This window comes from Rattus norvegicus, chromosome 16, assembly GCF_021556685.1.
Source record: "Rattus norvegicus strain SHRSP/BbbUtx chromosome 16, alternate assembly SHRSP_T2T, whole genome shotgun sequence".
Classification (NCBI taxonomy): Eukaryota; Metazoa; Chordata; class Mammalia; order Rodentia; family Muridae; genus Rattus; species Rattus norvegicus.
Genome location: NC_141549.1, coordinates 40098138 through 40122065, shown reverse-complemented (window position 1 = coordinate 40122065; position 23928 = coordinate 40098138). Strand labels below are relative to the sequence as shown.

Here is a 23928-nt window from a genome sequence, read left to right as displayed (position 1 = left end):
GAAGCCACAGACTCATTCAAGACAAGCTCTGTGCTAAGTATTTTAGTGTTTTTGTTAGTGATGTTTTTCAATTAATATTCTTCCCCAACCAAAAGTAAATATTATATAAATTTAATAATGTAGAGACAAGGCAAGTGAAAGACTGAAACTGAGTGACTTCCAAAACAGAGTCTGGGTCCTAAAACTATAAAATCATCCATACATCTCAAAAGAACAATTGAGACAAGGTGGCCAACTTGGTGGTGAGTTGTTACTTCTCAACATTGAGCTTGAGCTCACTTCCAAATTCAAAGAGCAGCAACCAAAAGGGTAGGCTCAAAGGAGGATCAACTCAGGCTTAAATATCTTTCCTTTGCTTCATGTTTTATGATCTAAGCCACCTCACCCTGCTGCTTTCCAGTTTTCTTGTGTGTGAAAAGAAATTAGCCTCATTGGATTTGTTCACATGCTGATAAAACAATCTTATAATGCTTAACACAATGTCAATCACATGCTAGTTATTAAAATTACATACTCTTTTTTTCTCTCTTGCTACCTCAGCTAATTTCTATTTGGTAGTGAATTTCACTGCACAAATTGATTATGTGCTAATTAGAATCAAAAGCAATGTATTTGCTATATAGGGCAAAACCCATTTCTTAGAAGATTTGGGGACCATCTACCCCAACATATTCTAATTCTCTGTTTAAATAAAAAGGGAAAGGCTGACTCTTGTCAAACAAAGATGAAAATGAATGTCAGGCTGTTTAAAGATTGGTTCTATGCAAAAGAGAAGTCACCATAATCAGGCCACTGCTGTGAGAAACCTTAAGAAGAAATTTCTGACTTATCTATTGTCATTTTGGAGAGTAAAAATTTACAGAAGAATTTGTTCCAAAGTGCCTCTTCATAATAATTCAGTTAGCAATTTCTTCTACGTAAGGACTCCTGCACTTCTGGATGTATTTGCTGTGCCCATGAACCAAATTAGTCCTACAATAAAATATTGTCTAGTCCCCTACTTCCCTGGTTGTAGGGTTTTTTTTTTTATTTGTTCGTTTGTTTGTTTGGGTTTGGATTTTGTTTGTTTTTGTTTTTGTTACTGTGGCAAGAACCTTCCCCTACTGAATAAAAATTTCAATCACTGGGCAAGGAGTAGGTGGGACTTCCAGGTCAGAGGGGAAAAAGAGGAAGAGAAAAGAGACTTGTGGGCTTTTTCGACATACAGAGAAAGTGGGGATAGAGCTTGGGGTAGAAGATGTAACGAACTAGAGGCCCTTGGTTAGATGGCAGATCCATCAGGATCTGCCAATGGAGGATTTAATTTAGTATGGCTTACTAAGTAGGATGTTAGTAGTTGCGCCCAGTAATTGAGTTACCTATTGAGTCTGAACTAAGATTGTGTGGTGTTTTCCTTCCAGAGAAAGGTACGGAGCACTTCAGACAGTTGCAGAATTTGGATGCGTGGGGTTGGCGTGGCAGCAACCCGCCATGGGAACACAGCAATAAGAGATTTTAGGAGCACCAGGCCAGAGAGTCTGCCGAGATGAGAACAATCCGCTGGTGCCATGTGACCCACCATGCCCAGTGTAGTGTGGGTTGGTGCACTTTTTTTTTATTATTATTTAATGCACCATGTCACTTACTGATTGTTACTGTAGACCAACTTTAGAGAGCAAGATGCAACTTTCAATCACCCTGCTCAACTCAAAGCTTTATTTAAATAGGATGTTATTAAATAGTTATTCCACTTCTTAGAGGAAGGACACATTGTCTCAGCTCCAGGCACATAATTTATGAATGACTGCCTGTAACTATTTGCTTTATACATACCATCGAAAAGTTCGCCTGGGTCGGATTTCTTTTTTCAACTGAAAATTTCACAAGCAAAGAACAAAGCAACAAACAAAAACAAAAAACCAACCACACAAAACAAACAAATTAGAAAGGCAGGAATTGGAAAAGGTAAAGGTCCTATATATACATTACAGGCATTAGCTTGGTGTTTCTGTGGGACTCCTAACAGTGGGATCGGATGAGTCTCTGACTCTTTTGCCTGCTCTTGGGACTCTTTTCTTCCTATTGGGTCACTGGATCAGACTCCCCTTCCTTCCAGTCTTCCTGCCTAACCCAAAGCTTTATTTAAACAGGAGGGTGGAGGTTTTTTGTTTTGGTTTTCTTGTTTTGTTTTTATTTAAGTGACAGGGCTTTGGTCCTGTCTTATTGTATCTTGTTGTGTTTGGCCTGCTCTTTTCTGAGTGGGCATGGATATGAGGGAGAAGGAAGGTGAGGGAGCTGGGAGGAGTAGAAGGAGGAGAAAGAAATGGTGGTCAGGGTATATTGCATGAAAAAAAAGAATCTATTTCGATAACTAAAAGAGAAAAAAGAAAAAAAAATCCATGTAAGTCACAAAACCTTAGAACATGTTATTAGAAGAGAAAATGGGTTAAACTTTCTAAAATACAGTTGTTTTTAAGAATAACTAATATTCTGAGAAAATCTTCTCATTTTTTATGATGGAATTTGCTGTTTTGAGTGAGCTGTTAACCAGTCTAAACTGATCTTGAGTTTGATGCTGAGGCAGGCTTTCAGCTCCTGGTCTTCTTTTTCCCAATTCTCATGTCCTTGGATTACAGGAGTGTGTTACAGTGCCCTGAGGGAATCATCTTCCGTAAGCCTCTCAGTTTAACACAGGGCAAGTTTTATTATAAAGCTAATGGAAGAAAGCTGGTGACATGTTGAGAACAGTTTAATTGTTCCTTTTTATTACCATACACAGTTATAATAAAAGCAAATATATTATTCATGAATTATCTATTATGTTATTGACTCACAAAAACACGGAGAGATTAAACAGTCTTTTTTTCTTCTTGTAAAAATTAGGTCTTAAAGTGACAACATAGACTCAAATAAAGACACTTACCACTAAACCTGATGGCCTTAGTTTGATTCCTGGAACCTGAGAGTAGGAGACAACTAACTCCTGACTCCCACATATTGTCCTCTGATGTCTACATCCATGTCAAGTTACATATGTGCCAACATACATTATAAACATACATTAGATGGATGATTGATAGATAGATAGGTGATAGATAGATAAATAGGTAGGTAGATAGATAGATAGATAGATAGATAGATAGATAGATAGATAGATAAATGTGAAATCATTTAAACAGGTCTTATAGATTTCCATATTCCTCAGAAAGAAACACAGACATGGCTCTGAGCAAGGAAACAGGTAGGCTAACTGTAGATCATCATCAATCCTCCCTTCTCTCCAAATCCTCCACTCTTACTCCAGTTCTGCAGCAGACCTCCCTTTCCTCCTTGCCCTCTTCCCAATCTGAGGTGGGGGTGGAGAGTAATAACACAAATGTTCCTCTCCTACCTCCCTCCCCACAACTGATTGCTTTATCTCAGCCTTCAACTCAGCTAGACAATTCGTCTGAACCCTCAGGTCACTTCATCCAGGGAAGCACGTAATGTAACTGCAGATCTTCACCTCTCCCTCCATTTCTCCAAGTCCATTCTCCTAGTCTCATCCCCAGCTCTGTAGCAGACTTCCTGCTGTGGCCTCTTCTCACTCTCTGTCCCAATTCCCAGGAGTCTAAGCAGATCTTGGTAGAACACCCTGCTCCCGTCACTCCTGTGGATTCCCTCACCCCACCCTACTCCCACTCATCAGCTTGAATACACAGACACACACTCCAGTGGCCACACATAACAGGATCACAGAAGAATTCCCTATCAGTCAAAACAAAGTCAGGACACTTTCCTAATATCCAGAGAAAGCAACAGGAATAAAACACTCATGAAACAAAGACAAGGTATCAGCACCTAGAATTACAATCTTCCCAAACTGAAATGAATGAACAATAGTGCAAAAACACAATCAGTAACAGCCAAACTAGAGTCAAACAACAGACCATGAGTATTCCAACATAGCTAAAGGGAAAAAAGAAGGAAAGAAAGAAAGAAAGAAAGAAAGAAAGAAAGAAAGAAAGAAAGGGAGGAAGAAAGGAAGAAAGGGAGGAAGAAAGACAGACAGACAGACAGACAACAATCTTAAAATAGTCTTTATGAATGTGATAGGGGTCCTGGAACAGGAAATGAATGAATCCCTTAAAGAAAACTAAGAGAGTAAAAACAGTAGAAGGAAATGAATAAAATTGTACAAGACTTGAAAGTGATAATAGAATCAACGAAGAAAACACAAACAGAGGGAATCTGAAAATTAAAAAAAAATCTAGGAAGTTGAAAAAAAGCCTCACAAATGAAAACAAGAGATGAAAGAGTCTCAGGCATTGAAGATGTGATAGAAGAAACAGATATCTCACTCAAACAAAGAAAAAAAGAAACCTTGCACAAAACACTAGGAAATCTGAGACACTGTGAAAAGACCACAACTTAAAATAGTAAGAATAGAGGAAAGAAAAAATTCAGGTAAAAGGCACAAAATATTTCTAAGAAAAAATTGAAAAAGTTTTTTCTAAACTAAAGGAGATGATGCCACACATCACCAAATATACTGGACCGGAAAAGAACTTAGCATCAGGATATAATAATCAAAACACTAAACATATAGACCAGAAAAAGAATATTAAAATATGCAAAGGAAAAAGGACCAAGTTACATAATGGTGAGCCTATTGGAATTACACCTGACTTCTCAACAAAGACTTGAGACTTTGAAAGACAAGACGGCATGAGTAGAAGTAGTGCAAACTCTAAGAGACAACAAATATCAGCCTAGAGTACTATGCCCAACAAAGCTTTCAAATACAATAGATGAAGAAAATAAGATATTCCATGATAAAACCAAACTTAGGTAATGTCCTTCTACAAATGCAGCCCTACAGAAGGCAATAGGAAAAAACTCCAACCTAAGGAGGTTGACTACCTCCAAAAAAATCCAGGAAATAATTCCAGACTAACAAATCAAAACAGAGAACACACACGTGCACACACACACACACACACACACACACACACACACACAAACAAACACATGAACACAATAACAACAGCAACAACAGAAAAATAGGAATCAACACCATTCATAGATATTCTCAACATCAATGGTCTTAGTTCCCAAATAAAAAGATACAGAATAATAGAATGAATGCAAAAACAGGATCCATCCTGCTGCATCCAAGATATACCTCCACATCAAGAATAGACATCACCTCAGGGTAAATAATAGAAGAATATATTCCAAGCAAATGGACATAAGACGCAAGAGGATATAGCCATTTTGATATCTGACAAAACATACTTTACACCAAAACTAATCAGAAGAGATAGGGAAGGGCACTGCATACTCATCAAAGGCAAAATCCACCAAGAGGATAATTTAATTCTTAACATCTATGCTGCAAATACAAAGACATCCAAGTTTGCAAAAAAGCTATTAGGACAACATAAATCATATACTGACCCTTAGTGGGAGGTTTCAATACCCAACTCTATCCAATGACAGCTCTTTGAGACAAAAACTAAAGAAATGTTGTACCTAACTTAATTTTTAACCAAGGGGACCTATCAGAAAGTTATTATCCAAACACAAAAGCATACACCTCTTCTCTGAATTTCTTGGAACTTTCTCCATAACTGACCACATACTGAGACACAAGTCCCACAAATACAAAAAAAAAAATCATTTTCTCAGCACATGCCACTTAACAAAGTTAAAGTTAAAATCAAGATCACATAAGCAATGTAAACAAACCTATAATCCATAGTAAAATAAATGAAGTAATTAAAGGAATCTCAGGAAAAAAAAAAAGCCCAGAGCCAGTTGATTTTCTTACAGAATTCTACGAGGCTTTCAAAGAGGAGTTAATGCCAATAGTCCCAAAATTATTCCATAAAACTGAAACAAAAGAAACACTGTCCAATTCATTTTATTTTTTTTTCTTTTCTTTTTTTCGGAGCTGGGGATCAAACCCAGGGACTTGTGCTTGCTAGGCTTTACCACTGAGCTAAATCCCCAACCCCTCCAATTCATTTTATAAGACCAGAGTGACCTGAATACCCAAATCCATAAAGTTCAACAAAGAAAGAAAATCACACACTACTTTCTCTTTGAACATTGTTGCAAAAATTCTCAATAAAGTACTTGCAAACTGAATGCAAGAACGCATAAAAAAAAATCATCTACCATGATCAAATAGGCTTTACCCCAGCGATACAGGAGTGGCTCCACTTATGAAAGTCCACTGATGTAAACCACCATATAAACAAATTTAAAGGAAAAAAAACATATGGCAAAACTCCCGGACACAAAACCTACCTGCAGAGAGCTGGTTTGCCAGGAGCGCTCTCCCTCCTAAGCCCACTTTCTCTCCACTGACTGTCCAAAGAGAGACCTTCATGGAGTACACAGGGCTTTGGAGCCACAAGGGCAGCCTAGGACAGGACCATTCCTGTTGTCATCTGCACCCAGAACTGGGTCTGTCTCACAGCTCTCAGACCCAAAACTTGTCCTCAGGGAGCTGGTCTGCCAGGAGCACTCTCACTCCTAACATTAAAAGCTCATAGGCTCACAGGCTCACAGGCACACAGGCTCAAAGGAGGGACAAGATCCAGTCAGAGACAGCAAGACCATCTAACATCAGAGATCACCAGATGGTGAGAGGCAAGCACAAGAACCTAAGCAACAGAAACCAAGACTACTTGGCATCATCACAACCCAGTTCTCCTATCACAGCAAATACTGGATATCCCAACACACCTGGAAAGCAAGATTTTGATTTAAAATCATATCTCATGATGATGATAGAGGACTTTAAGAAGGACATAAATAATCTCCTTAAAGAAATACAGGACCACAAAGGTAAACAAGTAGAAGTCCTTAAAGAGAAAACACAAAAATTCTGTAAAGAATTATAGGAAAACACAACCAAACAGGTAAAGGAATTGACAAAACCATCCAGGATCTAAAATTGGAAATAGAAACAATAAAGAAATCACAAAGGGAGAAGATCCTAGAAATAGAAAACCTAGGAAACAGGAAATAGACAAGGCTGCCCACTCTCTCACTACTTATTCAATAGAGTACTCGAAGTCTTAGCCAGAGCAATCAGACAACAAAAGGAGATCAAAGGGATACAAATTGGAAAGGAAGAAGTCAAAATATCACTATTCACAGGTGATATGATAGTATACTTAAATGGCCCCAAAAATTCAACCAGAGAACTCCTATATCTGATAAACAACTTCAGCAAAGTGGCTGGGTATAAAATTAACTCAAACAAATCAGTAGCCTTTCTCTACTCAAAGGATAAACAGGCTGAGAAAGAAATTAGGGAAATGACACACTTCACAATAGCCACAAATAATATAAAATACCTTGATGTAACTCTAACCAAGCAAGTGAAAGGTCTGTATGACAAGAATTTCAAGTCTCTGAAGAAAGAAATCAAAGATCTCAGAAGATGGAAAGCTCTCTAGTGCTCATGGATTGGCAGGATTAATATTTTAAAAATGGCCATCTTGCCTAAAGCAAGCTACAGATTCAATGCCATCCCCATCAAAATTCCAACTCAACTCTTCTTAAAAGTAGAACTGATTTCAAATTCATTTGGAGAAGTAAAAACCCCAGGATATCAAAAACTATTCTCAACAATAAAAGAACTTCTGGGGGAATCACCATCCCTGACCTCAACCTATATTACAAAGCAATCATGATAAAAACTGCATGGTATTGGTATAGAGACAGGCAGGTAGATCAATGGAATAGAATTGAAGATCCAGAAATGAACCAACACACCTATGGTCACTTGATCCTTGACAAAGGAGCTAAAACCATCCAATGGAAAAAAAGATAGCATTTTCAACTAATAGTGCTGGTTCAACTTGAGGTCAGCATGTAAAAGAAGGCAAATTGACCCATCCTTACCTCCTTGTACAAAACTCAAGTCCAAGTGTATCAAGGACCACTACTAAAACCAGAGACAGAGACACTAAAACTACTGGAAGGGAAAGTGGGGAAGAACCTCGAACACATAGACACAGAGGAAAACACCAATGAACAGAACACCAATGGCTTATGCTCTAAGATCAAGAATTGACAAATGGGGGTTGGGGATTTAGCTCAGTGGTAGAGTGCTTGCCTAGTAAGTGCAAGGCCCTGGGTTCGGTACCCAGCTCCGAAAAAAAAAAGGAAAAAAAAAACAATTGACAAATGGGACCTCATAAAATTGCAAAGCTTCTGTAAGGCAAACGACACTGTCAATAGGACAAAATGGCAACCAACAGATTGGGAAAAAGTCTTTACCAATCTTACATTCAATAGAGAGCTAATTTCTAATATATACAAAGAATTCAAGAAGTTAGACTCTAGAGAATCAAATAATCCTATTCAGAAAATGGAGTACAGAGCTAAACAAAGAATTCTCAACTGAGCAAACTCAAATGTCCAAGAAGCACCTAAAGAAATGCTTGACATCCTTAGTCATCAGGGAAATGCAAATCAAACAACCCTAAGATACCACTTCATACCAGTCAGAATGGCTAAGATCAAAAATTTAGGTGAAAACAGATGCTGGCAAGGACGTGGAGAAAGAGCGACACTCCTCCATTGTTGGTGGGATTACAAGCTGGTACAACCACTCTGGAAATCAGTTTGGGAGTTCCTCAGAAAATTGGACATAGTACTACCTGAAGACCCAGCAATAGTTCTCCTGGGCATACACCCAAATGATGCCCCAACATATAACAAGGACACATGCTCTACTATGTTCATAGCAGCCTTATTTATAATAGCCAGAAGCTGGAAACAACCCAAATGTCCTTCAACAGAGGAATGAATGCAGAAAATATGATACATCTACACAATGGAGTACTACTCAGCTATTAAAAGCAATAACTTCATGAAATTCTTAGGCAAATGGATGGATCTAGAAAATATCATCTTGGGTGAGGTAACCCAGTCACAAAAAAACACACATGGTATGCACTCACTGATAAGTAAATATTAGCCCAAAAGCTTGGAATATCTAAGAAACAATTCACAGATCATGTGAAGCTCAAGAAGAACGAAGACCAAAGTGTAGATGCTTCACTCCTTCTTAGAAAGCAGAACAAAATACTCATGGAAGGAAATGCAAGGACAAAGAGTGGAGCAAGAACTGAAGTAAAGGTCATCCAGAGACTGCCCCACCTGCATCCACCCCATAATCAGCCACCAAATCCAGTCACTAGTGTTACTGCCAAGAAATACTTTCTGACAGGAGCCAGATGTGGGTGTCCCCTAAGAGGCTCTGCCAGAGCCCTACTGATACAGATGAGAACAGTTGCAGCTAACCATTGTACTGAACAAAGGGACCCAAATGGAGGAGTTAGAGAAAAGCCTGAAGGAGCTGAAACACCATAGGAAGAACAACAATATCAGCCATCCAGACCCCACCAGAGTTCCCATGGACTAAACCACCAACCAATGAGTACACATGGAGAGACCCATGACTCCAGCCCCATATGTAGCAGAAGATATTATTGTCCAGTATCAATATGAGTAAAAGCCCTTGGTCTTATGAAGGCTCATTTCCCCAATGTAGGGGAATGCCAGGGTGTTGAGTTTGCAGAAGGTGGATCAGAGTGTCAGCATCTTCATAGAAGAAGGGGAAAGAGGAAGGGGGCACAGGAGATGTGGGAAAGGGGATAATGACATTTGAAATGTAAATACATAAAATGTCCAAGAAAATTAAATTAAAAAATAAAGATAAAAACCCATATGATCATTTCATTAAATACTAAAAAAAGCTTCTGACAATGTCCACCACCACGTCATGATAAAAGTCTTGGAGAGATTAAGGGATACAAGGTATATACATAGACATAATGAAGTCAGTTTACAGCAAACCAGAAGCCAACATCGACTTAAATGGTGAGAAACTTAAAGCAATTCCTTTAAGATCAGAACTAAGACAGGCTACACATTAACTCCATACTTGTTCAGCCTACTAGTTGGAATCTTATTGGTAGAGCAGTAAGTCAACTGAAGGGATACAACTGGATCAAAGAAATACAAATTGAAAAGCAAGGAATCAAAATATCTTTATTTGTAGATGATATAACAGCATACATAAGTGACCCTCAAAATTCTATGAGGAAACACGTACCTCTGACAAACACTTTCAACAAAGTAGCTGGATGCAAAATTACCTCACAAAATACAGTAGCCCTCCTATATACAAATGACCAATGAACTGAGAAAAATATCAGGAAACAACATTTTTCACATAGACTCAAATAATAAAACTATATTGCGGCAGTTGTGACAATGCAATTGAAAGATCTGTGTGATTAAAACAAAACAAAACAGAAATCTTCACGGCTCTGAAGACTATCAGAAGATGGAAAGATCTCCTATGCTCTTTTTTTTTTTTTTTTTTTTTGATGTAAAAGCACGAGGTAGCTTTATTAACGAGATCCCGGGTCTTAGCGGGATCCCGGGTCGACACGTATCTCACACAGGAGACAGAGGAATCGACCCCGAAACTCAAAAGTCAGGGGTTTATATAGGGAAAGCTAGGGGGTTTGGCACGGTTACACACGATTGGCTAATTTCTGGCACGGCTATAAGTGATTGGCTCATTTAAACATGGCAGTGAGATTACAGCACAGCAGGAGAGTATGTATTGACTGGATCGTACAGGATTTTAGGAGCTAGGGGCGTATCAGGGTTTGAAGGACATCTGGTTAAGGTGTGACTCTGAGTAAGCTGGGGGAGGTGCCCTTCTGCCAGATGGTTTGAGTCAGTCCTGATAACTCGGGCTGGTTCCTGCATTCCTTTTCTTTATCTTTATGGTCTGTTAGTCCTAGCGGCAGGGCAGGGCTGCCTGGACTTGCTTTTCACAGTGTTTAGTCCTGAGTCTGAATTTTCTTTTAACTTCATATTTTTAAACCTTAAATGTGTATAATTTTCCTTTCATTCCCCTCTTCTTCTACTAAGTAATTCTAATCTTAGAATTTTGATATCAAGTCTCGTATTTGGTCTCACCAGTTGTCCTAACTGACTGGTACTGTTGTCTCAGAACCATCAACCGCACAGCACCCACTCGATTTTTAACAAAAGCAATTAACCTGTTTGTCACGCAGGGTCCAAAAACTAAAACCAAGAAAATTACTAGTAATGGCCCAGCTATATAGCAGAAAGTAGGGTAGTCATCCAGGAAGACCGAGTGAACCAAGACTCAAACCAACCTTGTTGAGCATCTCTATCTTTTTGTAGGAGTCAAACCTATTAACTAGTTTCTTTAACACACATGGACCTATAATCAGAAGCAGAAGCAAAACTAAGAAGGGTCCCATAAGGGAAGATATCAGAGTAGTCATCCAAGGAGATCTACTAAACCAGCTCTCGAACCATCCCTGATGTGCTTCTCTGTCTCTCTGTCTTTTGTCTAACCTTTCTCTAAGTTTATTCATGGAGTCTTTAATTATTCCTGAATGGTCTACATAGAAGCAATATTCTTCTTTCAGTGTAGCACACAGACTCCTTTAAGGAATATCAGGTCTAATCTTCTCCTATTCTGAAGGACTACCTCTGAGAGGGAGGTTAGGTATTCTTGGAGGTCAGCTAAAAAGTCTTTCACTCTTTTTATATCTGAGTCAATGGCAGTTCTGAATTCTCTATAAGCCTCGCATTGCAGGGCAAGGGCAGATGTCCTTGTGCTACCCTTGTAGCACCTAGATAGCCTTAGTAATTCTCAACTCTTTTTTTTTTTTTACTAAGTCTTTAGCATCAGGATTCCAATCTGGACACTATCTAAGCCTACACACCAAGGTCATGACTAGCTTTTAGAACTTCTAAACTCATACAGACTGTGATCCCTGAGGCACAGTCCCAAGAAGTGTTAGGAGTACTAACATATGCAATGTTACATCATTTGTAATGGAAATCAAGCCTATCCCACACCTATCTTGATAGAACCCAGGACAAACATGACTGAATTTCCCTCTAGGTCCCAGCTCTCAGCCCCAACAGCTAGTACACGGCTGGTGAGGGCTGAGAATTGACAGCTGTCAGGGTGGTCAGCAGCAACAGGTACAGTCCTTTCCAGCGAGGCTCGAATGTCTGGGCTCAGTGTAGCTGCAGTCTCCGACCTGGAACTCAGGGGTCTCCGGGGCATAGGCTGCTGTCAGCTGTGAGCAGATTTCTTTCTGTATCACCTGTAGGTCTTTTAGCCTGGCACACAAATCATTATTACTATGGCACTATGACATGTTGGTTCAGTAACATCATCTAATACAGTCAGGGGTGCTGAGGCCCCATATAAGATCTCAAAGGGGGTAAGGCTGAATCTGGAAGGGGTATTTCTGAAAAGCTCTCAGGGAGAACTTTCCCTCGGGATGGAGACCCTCTAACTCCAAAGACCAGACCGAGACACCACAGGATGCAATCAGCAAGAGGATTTGGTTTATTGTCGGGATACACAGGCACAGGCACCTGCGGGCGCTTCAGTCACTCGGGGGACTGGCGCGCCCCACGGAACCAAGGATGGGCTTTTATAGGATTTTGGGGAGCAGAAGCAAGCATACAGAAGCAGATGCATGGTTACAGGGATATAATTGGTGGATTCTAATATGGCAAGGGTTTAGCCCGGGGGCAAGTTTCCTAGCTACCTTCCTGAAACATAAGGACTGACTCGGCCCCCCAAGGGTTCAGCCTGGGGGCAAGTTTCTTAGCTACCTTCTTGGAACATAACGGCTGACTCGGCCCCCCACCAGGGTGTGGGACCTCTCCCGGGGCTTTTCTCATTGTCAGGTGTTCAACGGCAGTCCTCCTGTTGCCAGGCCTTCAACCAAACACATCTTGTTTGGCAGCTGCTGTGTACTCAGTGTTCTAACCTTTCCCTGAACCAGTCATCTTAAGTACAGCCTTGCAAAATGGCGTTACTGCTGCTAAGCTGGGGTCTTTCATTCCCCCATTTTTTTTTTTTGTTAACTTTGAGTGAAATCTTTCACTCGACTTGGTCAAGAAATTTCTGTCTGGTGGGGGCTTATTCCCCTACTGACTCTAGGCCACAAAAGGACTAGGAGGAGCCACGTAGGAGTTTTAACTTTAAGGGGTTTGGAGTGCGCTGAACTCTCCATGTCTGGGGTGTAGTGTTGTGATTAGTCAATTCCTCAGACCGGACTGCCTTGACGTGTGGTGTGTGGATCTAAGCCGAGACTCCGTCTACCTTTAGGGCGGTCGGGGTAGTCAGGAGGACGGTGTAGGGTCCTTTTCACCGTGGCTCGAGATTCTTGGTCTGGTGTCTGTGCACCCACACGGTGTCTCCAATCTGGAACGGGTGTGGCACCACCGGATGCTCAAGCTTGTCCTGGTAAGCAGCGGCCAAAGGTCTCCAGACGTCTCTCTGCACAATCTGTAGGGCCTGTAAATGGGCCCTCAGAGAAGGGCTGTCAGCAAAATCAGCAATGTTTGAATCAAAGAAATGGACAAATGGGGGTGGTGTTCCATATATTATTTCAAAAGGAGTTAGACCATGGGGGCCCGGGGTATTCCGGGCCCGATATAGAACTAGGGGAAGGAGGGCCACCCAATCCTTTGAGCCAGTTGCAAGCGTAAGTTTGGATAAAGTCTCCTTAATTGTTCTATTCATGCGTTCTACCTGACCTGAACTCTGGGGTCTATAGGCACAATGTAATTTCCAATCAATCCCCAGCAATTTGGCCACCAACTGACTTACTTGGGAGACGAAAGCGGGCCCGTTGTCCGACCCCAACACTTGAGGCATGTCATACCTGGGAAAGATTTCCTCGAGGAGCTTCTTGGTGACCATTTTTGTAGTCTCGTGTTTTGTGGGGAAGGCTTCGACCCATCCTGAGAAGGTGTCTATAAACACTAGGAGATACTTGTATCCATATATACCTGGTTTAATTTCAGTAAAATCAATTTCCCAATGGATGTCGGGACGGTGTCCCCTAGGACGAACTCCTTGTCCAATCCTGGTCCTTCCCGGGTTAACCTGAGCGCACGCTTTGTAACTCTCAGTCACCTTTTGTATCGCTTTGTCCCAATTTAAAAAAAAACACAGATTTATCTCTTCTCTATCTAGTAAGGTTTTTATCTTCTTATGTAAAAAGGAGATCAATTTAAAAGTCCTTTGTAGACCCACTGTTTTAGTTGAGGGTGGTAGATGGCCCCCATTTTTTCTAGGAGCTCTATGTCCTCATGGGCATAAACCCAACTGGTTTGTCCCACTGGTGGGGGCGTGGGTTGGTCTGGGCTATTTAAGGGCAAGATTTGTTTGTTCATGGCCGCTTCTCGAGCCGTGGCATTGGCCAGCCGGTTTCTTCGTGTCTCTGGGTTGTGCCCTTTCTGGTGTCCTGGACAATGTACTCAGTCTTTTGGGCAAGAATAGGGCTTCTAAGAGGGCCAGAATTTTAGCCATATCTTTACCCTCAGATGTGAGCAGCCCCCACCTCCGGTAGATCTCCCCGTGGATGTGTGTCGTGGCAAAGGCATAACGGCTGTCTGTATATATATTTAGCCTCTTACCTTTTGCCATCTTGAGCGCCTGAGTCAAGGCGATGAGTTCAGCCCGTTGTGCGGAGGTACCAGCAGGCAGGGCTTTCGCCCAAATCACTTTGTCCTCCGTAGTGACCGCAGCTCCAGCCTTTCGCTCTCCCTCTGCCAAGAAGCTGTTGTCATCCGTAGGCAGTCATGCTGTTTTGTCTCCTCTGGTAGAGGAAGCAAGGTGGCAGGATTGAGGGCGACTACGGGCCCAAACTGAACCCGTTCTGTATCCAGTAACAAGGCTTGGTGTGAGAATTAGAGAGCCAGCGGTCTGGGGGCTGCTTTACCAAGGCCTCCACTGCGTGGGGTGTTAGGATGGTGAGTGGCTGTCCCAAAGTCAATTTTCCAGTGTCCTTGATCAGGACAGCAATAGCAGCCACCATCCTTAGGCACGGTGGCCAGCCGGAGGCCACAGGGTCCAATTTCTTAGACAGGTAGGCCACAGGGCGTTTTCAGGGTCCCAACCTTTGTGTTAGGACCCCTTTAGCATACCCCTGTTTCTCATCGATGAACAGTTACTGAGCAAATTGTAAGGGTTTGGAACAGTCGGATGAATATCTTCTATCCTCTTGTTGACCTTTCTCAAGTCTTGTACTGGCCTATAATCTCCAGTGTCGGGTTTCTTAACAGGCAGAAGAGGCGTATTCCAAGGCGACCGGCAGGGGACTAGGATGCCTTGATCCAGAAGCCTCGTAATGTGAGGCCTTATACCTTGATAAGCTTCATGGGACAGGGGGTATTGTTTTATGGAGACTGGAGTTGTAATTAAGGGGGGCTGTTGGAGCGCCAACCCCATCCCACCAGTCTCTGTCCAAGCCAGTGTCCTGTCCCAGTTCATAGGGTTAGAACTTGAAGGGGAGTTCCGTGGGGGCCAGTTATTCGGGCCCCTCCTTCCTCAAAATGAATTTAGTTTGGTGAGCAGGTCACGGCCCAGTAGAGGGTACGGGCAGTCCGGAACATGTAAGAAGGAATGGGTCACCTTACCAGTAGCCAGCTGAACCCGGCGGTCCGTAGTCCATCGGTATTCTTTCTCACCAGTAGCTCTTTGTACCCAGGCTGTCCGGTCGCTGAGTTGTCCTGAAGCTTGAGTGAGGACTGAATGTTGGGCTCCTGTGTCTACCAGGAAAGTAACCGGCTGCCCCCCAACTTTAAGCGTTACCCTGGGCTCAGGGGGGGCTCCTGGCCCTGACCTCCCTAATCTTTATCTAGAGCCAAGAGGGAGGTTCGTGGTCGAGGCTTTCGGGGTCCGCCAGGCTTCTTGGGGCACTCTCTGGCCCAGTGTCCTTTTTCTTTGTAATAGGCACATTGATCTTTATCCAGCTTCAGCCCCTTTCGAGCTCCCCCCTATCTCCCTTCCTTTCTTGGCCCTGAACTACGGCGGCCAAGATTCGACTCAATTCTTTGTTTCTTTTTTTATCTCTTTCTTATTAAAAATCTTTTCAGCTTCTTTAAGTAAATCCTGTAATGTATAGCCCTGTAAATTTTCTAACCTCTGTAACTTAGTCCTGATATCTGGAGCAGCCTGCCAGATGAAGGACATAGAGACACTCGTCATTTGTCCTGGGTCATCTGGGTCATAGGGAGTATACATACGGTAGGCCTCCTTAAGTCTCTCTAGAAAGGCGGAGGGAGTTTCCCCTGCTTCCTGTAATACCTGTTTTACCTGAGCCAAATTAGTAGGGCGTCGTATAGCCCCTTGGAGACCCGCTAGAAGCAACTGGCAATAAAGGCGTAGGTGTCCCTTACCTTCAGCTGTATTAAAATCCCAGTTTGGTCTCTTAAGTGGGAATGTAGCATCAATTTTCTCAGGCAGCTGGGTGGGACGCCCATCATCTCCCAGAACATGCTTTCTGGCCTCTAGGAACACTCCTTGTTTTTTTTTTTTTTTTTTTTTTTCTTGAGGTTAAGAGGGCCTGTAAGAGCTGTTGGCAGTCATCCCAAGTAGGCTGGTGGGTAAGTAAAACAGATTCTATTAGGTCGGTGAGTGCCACCGGGTCTTTGGAGAAAGAAGGGTTGTTTTGTTTCCAATTGTAAATGTCAGCTGCTGAAAACGGCCAGTATTGGGTCTGGCCACCGGTTCCCTGTCTAAGTGGGAAAGCCTGGGAGGTTGTATCTGGCATCACCTCGAGCTTATTGTGCAATCTCCCTGCGACAGGGGAGAAACCCTTATCAGACTGTGGCCCGGCAACTGATCTGGCCGGCGGCTCTGTCTCCTCCGTTTTAGCCGGGCCTGTCAGAGAGAAGATCTATGAGAGGGGAGTTTGAGTCTGCCGGGAGGACAGGTTTCTTAGAAGGCTCTGATTTCACAAAGGTAGAGAGAGGAAGACGTGGCCGGCGGACCGGGCGGGGCCGAGGGGACAGGCTGGGGGTTGAGGGGAGGCCAATTCGGGTCCACGAAGGGTTCCGCCCGGGGGGGGGGGTTAAGGCGAGACTCTCTCAAGTGATAATATAAGAAACCTGGTCAGGATGTCCGTGGACGACCCGATCTTTAACCTGTAAAATAATGATCTTATTAAATGTGCCATTCACTGGCCATCCTGCTCCGAAAGTGGGCCACTCGGATGTGTAGAGAGTCTGCCCTTTTCCTTTTTTTTTTTTTTTTTAACCTCGACGGACTGGTTGTGTGCCCGGTCGTGGACGTCTTTCTAATGATCAAGAGTGAGACTTAGGGGCATTGTTAGGGACTGTCCCATGTTAGTTCTAAGGAAGATTAGAACACAGAGAAAACAAACAACACCAACAGTCAAACAAACAACAGACAGGCGTGCTGCACGGCTTTGGTACCAAACTGAAAGCAAAAAGTCAGATAGAGGTGGCAAAAGTCCGGGGCCCTCTGAAAGCCAAAAATACAGACAGAGTGCCGTTAGTCCGGATCTTTCTCAGATAGAGGTGGCAAAGGTCCGGGGCCCTCTGAAAGCCAAAAATACAGACAGAGGTGCCGTTAGTCCGGATCTTTCTCCTCTCCCAGATTGGGGCCCGAAAAGTCGGGCCCCTAGCACCCTTGGAACGTCTTCCAGGGCTGCGGGGCGAGAAGTCCGAGCTCGTCAGCTCCTTCTTCGTCCCGCCCAAATTCCAAACAACCTGGCTGAGCACTCACAGAACAGACCTGGCTGAGTGCTCACAGAACCTGGCTGAGCGCTCACAGAACAGACTTGGCTGAGCGCCCACAGAACAGACCTGGCTGAGCGCTCACAGAACAGACCTGGCTGAGCGCTCACAGAACAGACAGAATAAGGTAGAACGAGACAAAATTAGACAGACAGACAGACGTCGGCCGGCTTACCTCCCAGTGGGTGGTCGGTGGTCCCTGGGTGGAGGATCTCCTTTCCCGGCCAACGCACCAAATGAAAAGCTCTCAGGGAGAACTTTCCCTCGGGATGGAGACCCTCTAACTCCAAAGACCAGACCGAGACACCACAGGATGCAATCAGCAAGAGGATTTGGTTTATTGTCGGGATACACAGGCACAGGCACCTGCGGGCGCTTCAGTCACTCGGGGGACTGGCGCGCCCCACGGAACCAAGGATGGGCTTTTATAGGATTTTGGGGAGCAGAAGCAAGCATACAGAAGCAGATGCATGGTTACAGGGATATAATTGGTGGATTCTAATATGGCAAGGGTTTAGCCCGGGGGCAAGTTTCCTAGCTACCTTCCTGAAACATAAGGACTGACTCGGCCCCCCAAGGGTTCAGCCTGGGGGCAAGTTTCTTAGCTACCTTCTTGGAACATAACGGCTGACTCGGCCCCCCACCAGGGTGTGGGACCTCTCCCGGGGCTTTTCTCATTGTCAGGTGTTCAACGGCAGTCCTCCTGTTGCCAGGCCTTCAACCAAACACATCTTGTTTGGCAGCTGCTGTGTACTCAGTGTTCTAACCTTTCCCTGAACCAGTCATCTTAAGTACAGCCTTGCAAAATGGCGTTACTGCTGCTAAGCTGGGGTCTTTCATTTCTTGCTCTGAAGAGAGCAAGAGGGAAGGAGTGTCACCCAGTCTGCACCAGTCTCCATGGTCAATTTAATTTGGTCAGTGTCTCTTTTAAAATTTTATTTATTTACTCTACCTGAGGTCTTTAAATACAATGTAATTTCCAATCGACCTCTAAATACTTGGCCACGCCCTGGCTTACCTTGGCAACGAAAGTAGGGCCGTTGTCTGACCAGATTACCTTGGGCTCTCCAGACCTGGGGAAGATTTCTTCCAGTATCTTCTTGATGATTGCAGAGGCCGTCTCTCGTTTGGTGAGGAAAGCTTCTATCTATTCCTGAAAAAGTATCTACAAGCACTAGGAGATACTTGTGATTATATTTTTCTGGTTTTATCTCAGTGAAGTTCACTTCGACTTTTCACTAAACTCTCTAGGTCTCTTTGCTCTGTTTGCTTGCTAAGCATTCACTTATTGACATACCTTATACTTTTTACTGTCTCTCTGGCTAAAATCTTAAAGTCTATTACATACACCTTAACTATTTGGACAAACTTTTTATCTAAGTGAGTCCATATCTGTATTTGGCAAAGTGAGTTTTTCCCCCCACCCCCCTCTGGGGAGTATAGCTTTCCCAAGTGTGCCATTGTCTTTTTTTTTTTCATTTAAGTAATTTGGGCCTTTTCTTCTGTTGTACATTCTAAGTGAGGCCATCCCTTAGTCCAATCCCAGTTCTCAGTGGCTGTCTCTTGCAGGCCTGTAACCAGGATAGGCTCCTGCATAGCCATTTCCCGAGCCACTTTATCTGCTTTGTTACTGCCCAATGCCACTGAATCTCTTCCCTCCTGATATCCTGAGCAATGAATAGTACTCACAGTTGCTGGCTTCACCAGGGCATCCAAGAGATGGCAAAGGCATCTGCGGCACTGATGTACTGGGGGATTGAGGTTCAGCCATCCCAGATGACATTGTGTTGTCCACCATGGCAGCACCCACTTATCTCTGACCTTCATGAAGAGAACTGTTCCCGTCTGTAGACAAGGTAGCCTCAGCTTTCAGCAGGGGTCAATCAACCAGTCGAAGAGGACTTTCCTCCACCCATGGGCTTCTGCCAGTGCTTGACACTCATGCTGTGGTGGCTCCAGGTCCGGATTGGGCAACAAGGTGACCAGATTGTCCCCAACCGGTGGAGAATCTAGTCCATGGCAGCTGACCAGTGGTCCCATCTTTTGGGACACTCTATTATCACAGTTTAAGTCCTGGATTGGGTGATAATTGTTAGTGCCCGGCTGGCAGGAATGATATGTTCCAGGCAGAAAAGCACTGAGCCACACATCTCCCAGCATCAGGTACTGGTGCACTGAGACAGGTCTTAAGCTCCACATTCACAGTCTGCAGATATGCATACACATAGCCTCACCCAGCCATTTCAGCTCACGCAAGCCATTTTGGAGAGCAATTTTCTCATGAGCAAGGGATAGGGGCAGTCAGGGATGACCATGAACTAGTGGGTGGGTTACCCGGCCCACACCAAGGTCCACTGTTCTTCGGGCAGTCCATACGTATTGTTCGTTGCCAGTAGGCCCCTGTACCCAAGGTCTTTGGATACTGGCCCACTGGAGCATAGGAGCACAGAGCATTGGGTCCCTGTATCCATAAAACAACTGGGCAGGCTTCCCTCCTATCTCTGCGCATAGCCAGCACTCCAGGACTGAGAGGCTCTCCAGTGTCCCCTCTTGTTCTTTCTGGGGGAGTCCCTGACCCAGTGTCTTTTTTTCTTTGCATTAGGCACACTGATCTTTAGCCAGGAATTCTCTTCTGTTGCCAGGTACTGTCTTCCTAGGTTCCCTAACTACTGTGGCCAGTATATGTTCCTCTCTTGTCTTTTACCTCTCTTTAGCTCTCTAGCTTCCTCTTCTTTTTGTCTCCTTTCTTCCCTAGCTTTCTGCTCTTTTTACCTTTTTTTCTTTCTAACTTATACTAACTCTCAGCAACTTAGCTTAACCCTTCAAGTTTCTGTAACTTTTTCTTCATATCTTTTCCTTATCTTAGCCAGATTAGTGGGGCATTTTCCAGCCCCTAGGAGACCCACCCTTGGAGCCTGGGGGCAGACCCGGAGCACTCCCTACCTTCAGGGGTATTGAAGTCAACAGTCAGGAGTGAGGGCCTTCCATCCATGTCTGGAACATTCTTTCTGGCCTCTAGTAGGATTCTGTCTTTCCTCAGTGGTAAAGAAGACCTATTGAAAAGCTCTCTGGGAGAACTTTCCCTCGGGATGGAGACCCTCCAACTCCAAAGACCAGACCGAGACACCACAGGATGCAATCAGCAAGAGGATTTGGTTTATTGTCGGGATACACAGGCACAGGCACCTGCGGGCGCTTCAGTCACTCGGGGGACTGGCGCGCCCCACGGAACCAAGGATGGGCTTTTATAGGATTTTGGGGAGCAGAAGCAAGCATACAGAAGCAGATGCATGGTTACAGGGATATAATTGGTGGATTCTAATATGGCAAGGGTTTAGCCCGGGGGCAAGTTTCCTAGCTACCTTCCTGAAACATAAGGACTGACTCGGCCCCCCAAGGGTTCAGCCTGGGGGCAAGTTTCTTAGCTACCTTCTTGGAACATAACGGCTGACTCGGCCCCCCACCAGGGTGTGGGACCTCTCCCGGGGCTTTTCTCATTGTCAGGTGTTCAACGGCAGTCCTCCTGTTGCCAGGCCTTCAACCAAACACATCTTGTTTGGCAGCTGCTGTGTACTCAGTGTTCTAACCTTTCCCTGAACCAGTCATCTTAAGTACAGCCTTGCAAAATGGCGTTACTGCTGCTAAGCTGGGGTCTTTCACTATAACAGTTACTAACAAGCATCTCAAGTGGGATGGTGAGAAAACAAGGGAATCTAGAGGAGAGAAGTCCACTGAAGAGGACAAATAGCATTTAGTCACACAGCTAAACCAGGAGGCCTTTTTGTCCATTGTAAAAATAAGCACAAGCTTTGCCTATGAAACAGAAAGGTGAGCAGAGAGGCAGCCTATCTGTTACCGGCTGTCTCTCTGGACTTAGACTTTCCCTTAAGGAGTACCTTCCTTCAGTGTCAGCTTGGTGGCTTTGCCTCTCAAGAGAACCAGCCTCCAAATGACACTAGGCTTCTAGTAACAACTAATAACAAAATGATGGAGAGATGGTTAGAACCCGGGTGCTAGATGCCAGGTGGCTGACAAAAGAATTGTAACCTGTTCACCTGGGCTATCAGGACCTCAGTAGTAGCCCTTTACCAAACTGTCTCACTGGGTTAAAAGCCCATGAAAAAGAAAACATTAATCCTGACCTTGGCCACCACCAAAGCCTGAATTCTAAATCTTGACTGGCAAAACAAAACAAAGTTCTTTACAGTTTGTTGTTGATTCTTTGAAACTATTTTAGGGGCTCTTTTTGTCCCCCAACCTGGGGCATTTTGACCATAGGGGCAGGAACTGGCTGCTGTGGGAATAGGATCAAAGGCACTCTCCATGTTAATGATGACCAACGAGAAAAGTAATTTAATGCTGGAGACTAACTCCTCCCTTGGAATAAGGCCTGCAGATAAGGCAAGCTTCCTTAATTCCTTTCTTGGTCTTGTTTTCCTTAGAGTCCTCTCCCACCTCGCTCTCAGCCTTTTCAGATAGTTCCTCCTATAGCATTTCTAATGTAGCCTGTCCCTTTAAGGTTCTTTGTTCCCAAGCAAAATTTAAATCTTTCCCAGCTCATCACAGCTGGCTGCGAGCACAAGCACAGATAAAACACTATGCTTTAAAAATTAACTGTGGCTATCAACCAACACACCGCCACTAGAGCAGGGTCCACAAAATTAAGTTTCTTACTCACTAAGCATTAAGGGGACCAAGTAAAACTCTTTGATGAACAAAGCAAACAGTTTCATGATTTCAAACACAGTCGTTGGTCCCAGATTTTAAACACGGTCATCAGTCCAAATTCAAACACGAAACAAAAGTCAAAAAGACACTGGACAATACCACAGAAAACAATCCAGACAAACAAGACCAAGACAAAGCATCCTATAACCAATTTCCACAGATGCCTAGTACCTTCAGTACCTGGCCCAAACTGCAGCTTAACCTTAGCTGCTTCTGGGATACCAAACACAGAAACAGAATACAGACAACAGACACTAACACGTCTAAGCACACTTGTCCGTGCCTATACTTAAATAGGCAGCCGAACGCGACCTCCAAAGTCAAGTCACAGTCAGATCTTTTTGACTGCTAGTTGCCGGGTCCTCCCGACAAAGGCTGGCTCGCGGAACGTCTCTCACGCGTCCCAGAGCCTGCGCGACTGGGGCGTCCCCCGGTGCGCTTTCTCAAAAGGAAAAAAAAAGAAAGAAAAAGACTATTCGGAGTAGGAATCCTTCATCTACTCACAGGCGCCTATTCGGGGTGGGGAACCTTCTTCCACCCATGCACAGGGCAGGAATCCTTCTTCCGCCCAGACAGTGCACTCTCAAGCTAGCTTTCCACAGGGTGGGGAACCTTCTTCCACCCGTGCACAGGGCAGGAATCCTTCTTCTGCCCAGACAGTGCACCAAGACACTAAACCGGTACCGAAAAACACAGACTATAGGACTTAATTCACACACACTCACACACAGCGGGCGCTTTCCAGCACTCACACTAACGTACCTCCAAGTGGCATTCAGGGTTCCGGGGGTCACGTTCCGATCCCGGACGAGCCCCCAAATGAAAGAGCGTACCCCAAAACGGGGAACTGCGTCTCTCGCTCCGATCGAGGGGTGGGGTGCCCCCAGGAATCACGAGTAGCCATTCTTGATGTAAAAGCACAAGGTAGCTTTATTAACGAGATCCCGGGTCTTAGCGGGATCCCGGGTCGACACGTATCTCACACAGGAGACAGAGGAATCGAACAAGACCTCCTATGCTCTTGAATTTTTAGGAGTAACATAGTAAAAATGGCTATCCTACCAAAAGCAATCTATAGATTCAATATAATTCCTGTTAAAATTCCAACTCAATTCTTCCCAGATCTTGAAGGACAATTTTCAGCTTCTTATTGAAACGCGCGCGCACACTCAAACACATACACACACAAACACACACACACACACACACACACACACACACAAAATAGTGCAATACAGCTAATCTTTAATGATGCAACAATCTTGGCAGTATCGACATCCCTGAAAAACAAAGTAGAGCTCGCTGCTCCCAAACCCCGTGGGAGAGAGACCTCACCCCCTGGAAAGGTGGGCACCCCTGAGACGACAGAGCAGAAGAGACAACCAACACTGCCAACCCCTGCCCACATCCCTGGCCCAAGAGGAAACTGTATACGGCCTCTAGGTTCCCGTAGATAAGGGCACAGCAGCAGGTCCCCTGCGTCTGAGACACCACTGGAACCTGAAGGGACCGACCAAATAAACAGTTCTCTGCACCCAAATCCCCTGGGAGGGAGAGCTAAACCTTCAGAGAGGCAGACATGCC

The 23928-nt window shown here is 44.2% G+C and overlaps 2 protein-coding genes across 1 annotated transcript; both read right to left on the bottom strand.

Moving 5' to 3' along the window:
• Positions 1–23928, bottom strand: part of Erich1 (glutamate-rich 1) — a gene marked incomplete at its 5' end in the record, with an annotated part of 52793804 nt that overhangs the window by 43542298 nt on the left and 9227578 nt on the right.
• LOC148000535 (uncharacterized) lies at positions 12381–14638 on the bottom strand. Its single transcript, XM_087589432.1, has 3 exons — positions 14491–14638; positions 13734–13998; positions 12381–13388 (listed from the first exon to the last, which is right to left on the bottom strand). The coding sequence occupies exons 1-3, from the start codon at positions 14498–14500 to the stop codon at positions 13214–13216; spliced, it is 450 nt and encodes a 149-aa protein (XP_087445558.1). The 5' UTR covers positions 14501–14638; the 3' UTR covers positions 12381–13213.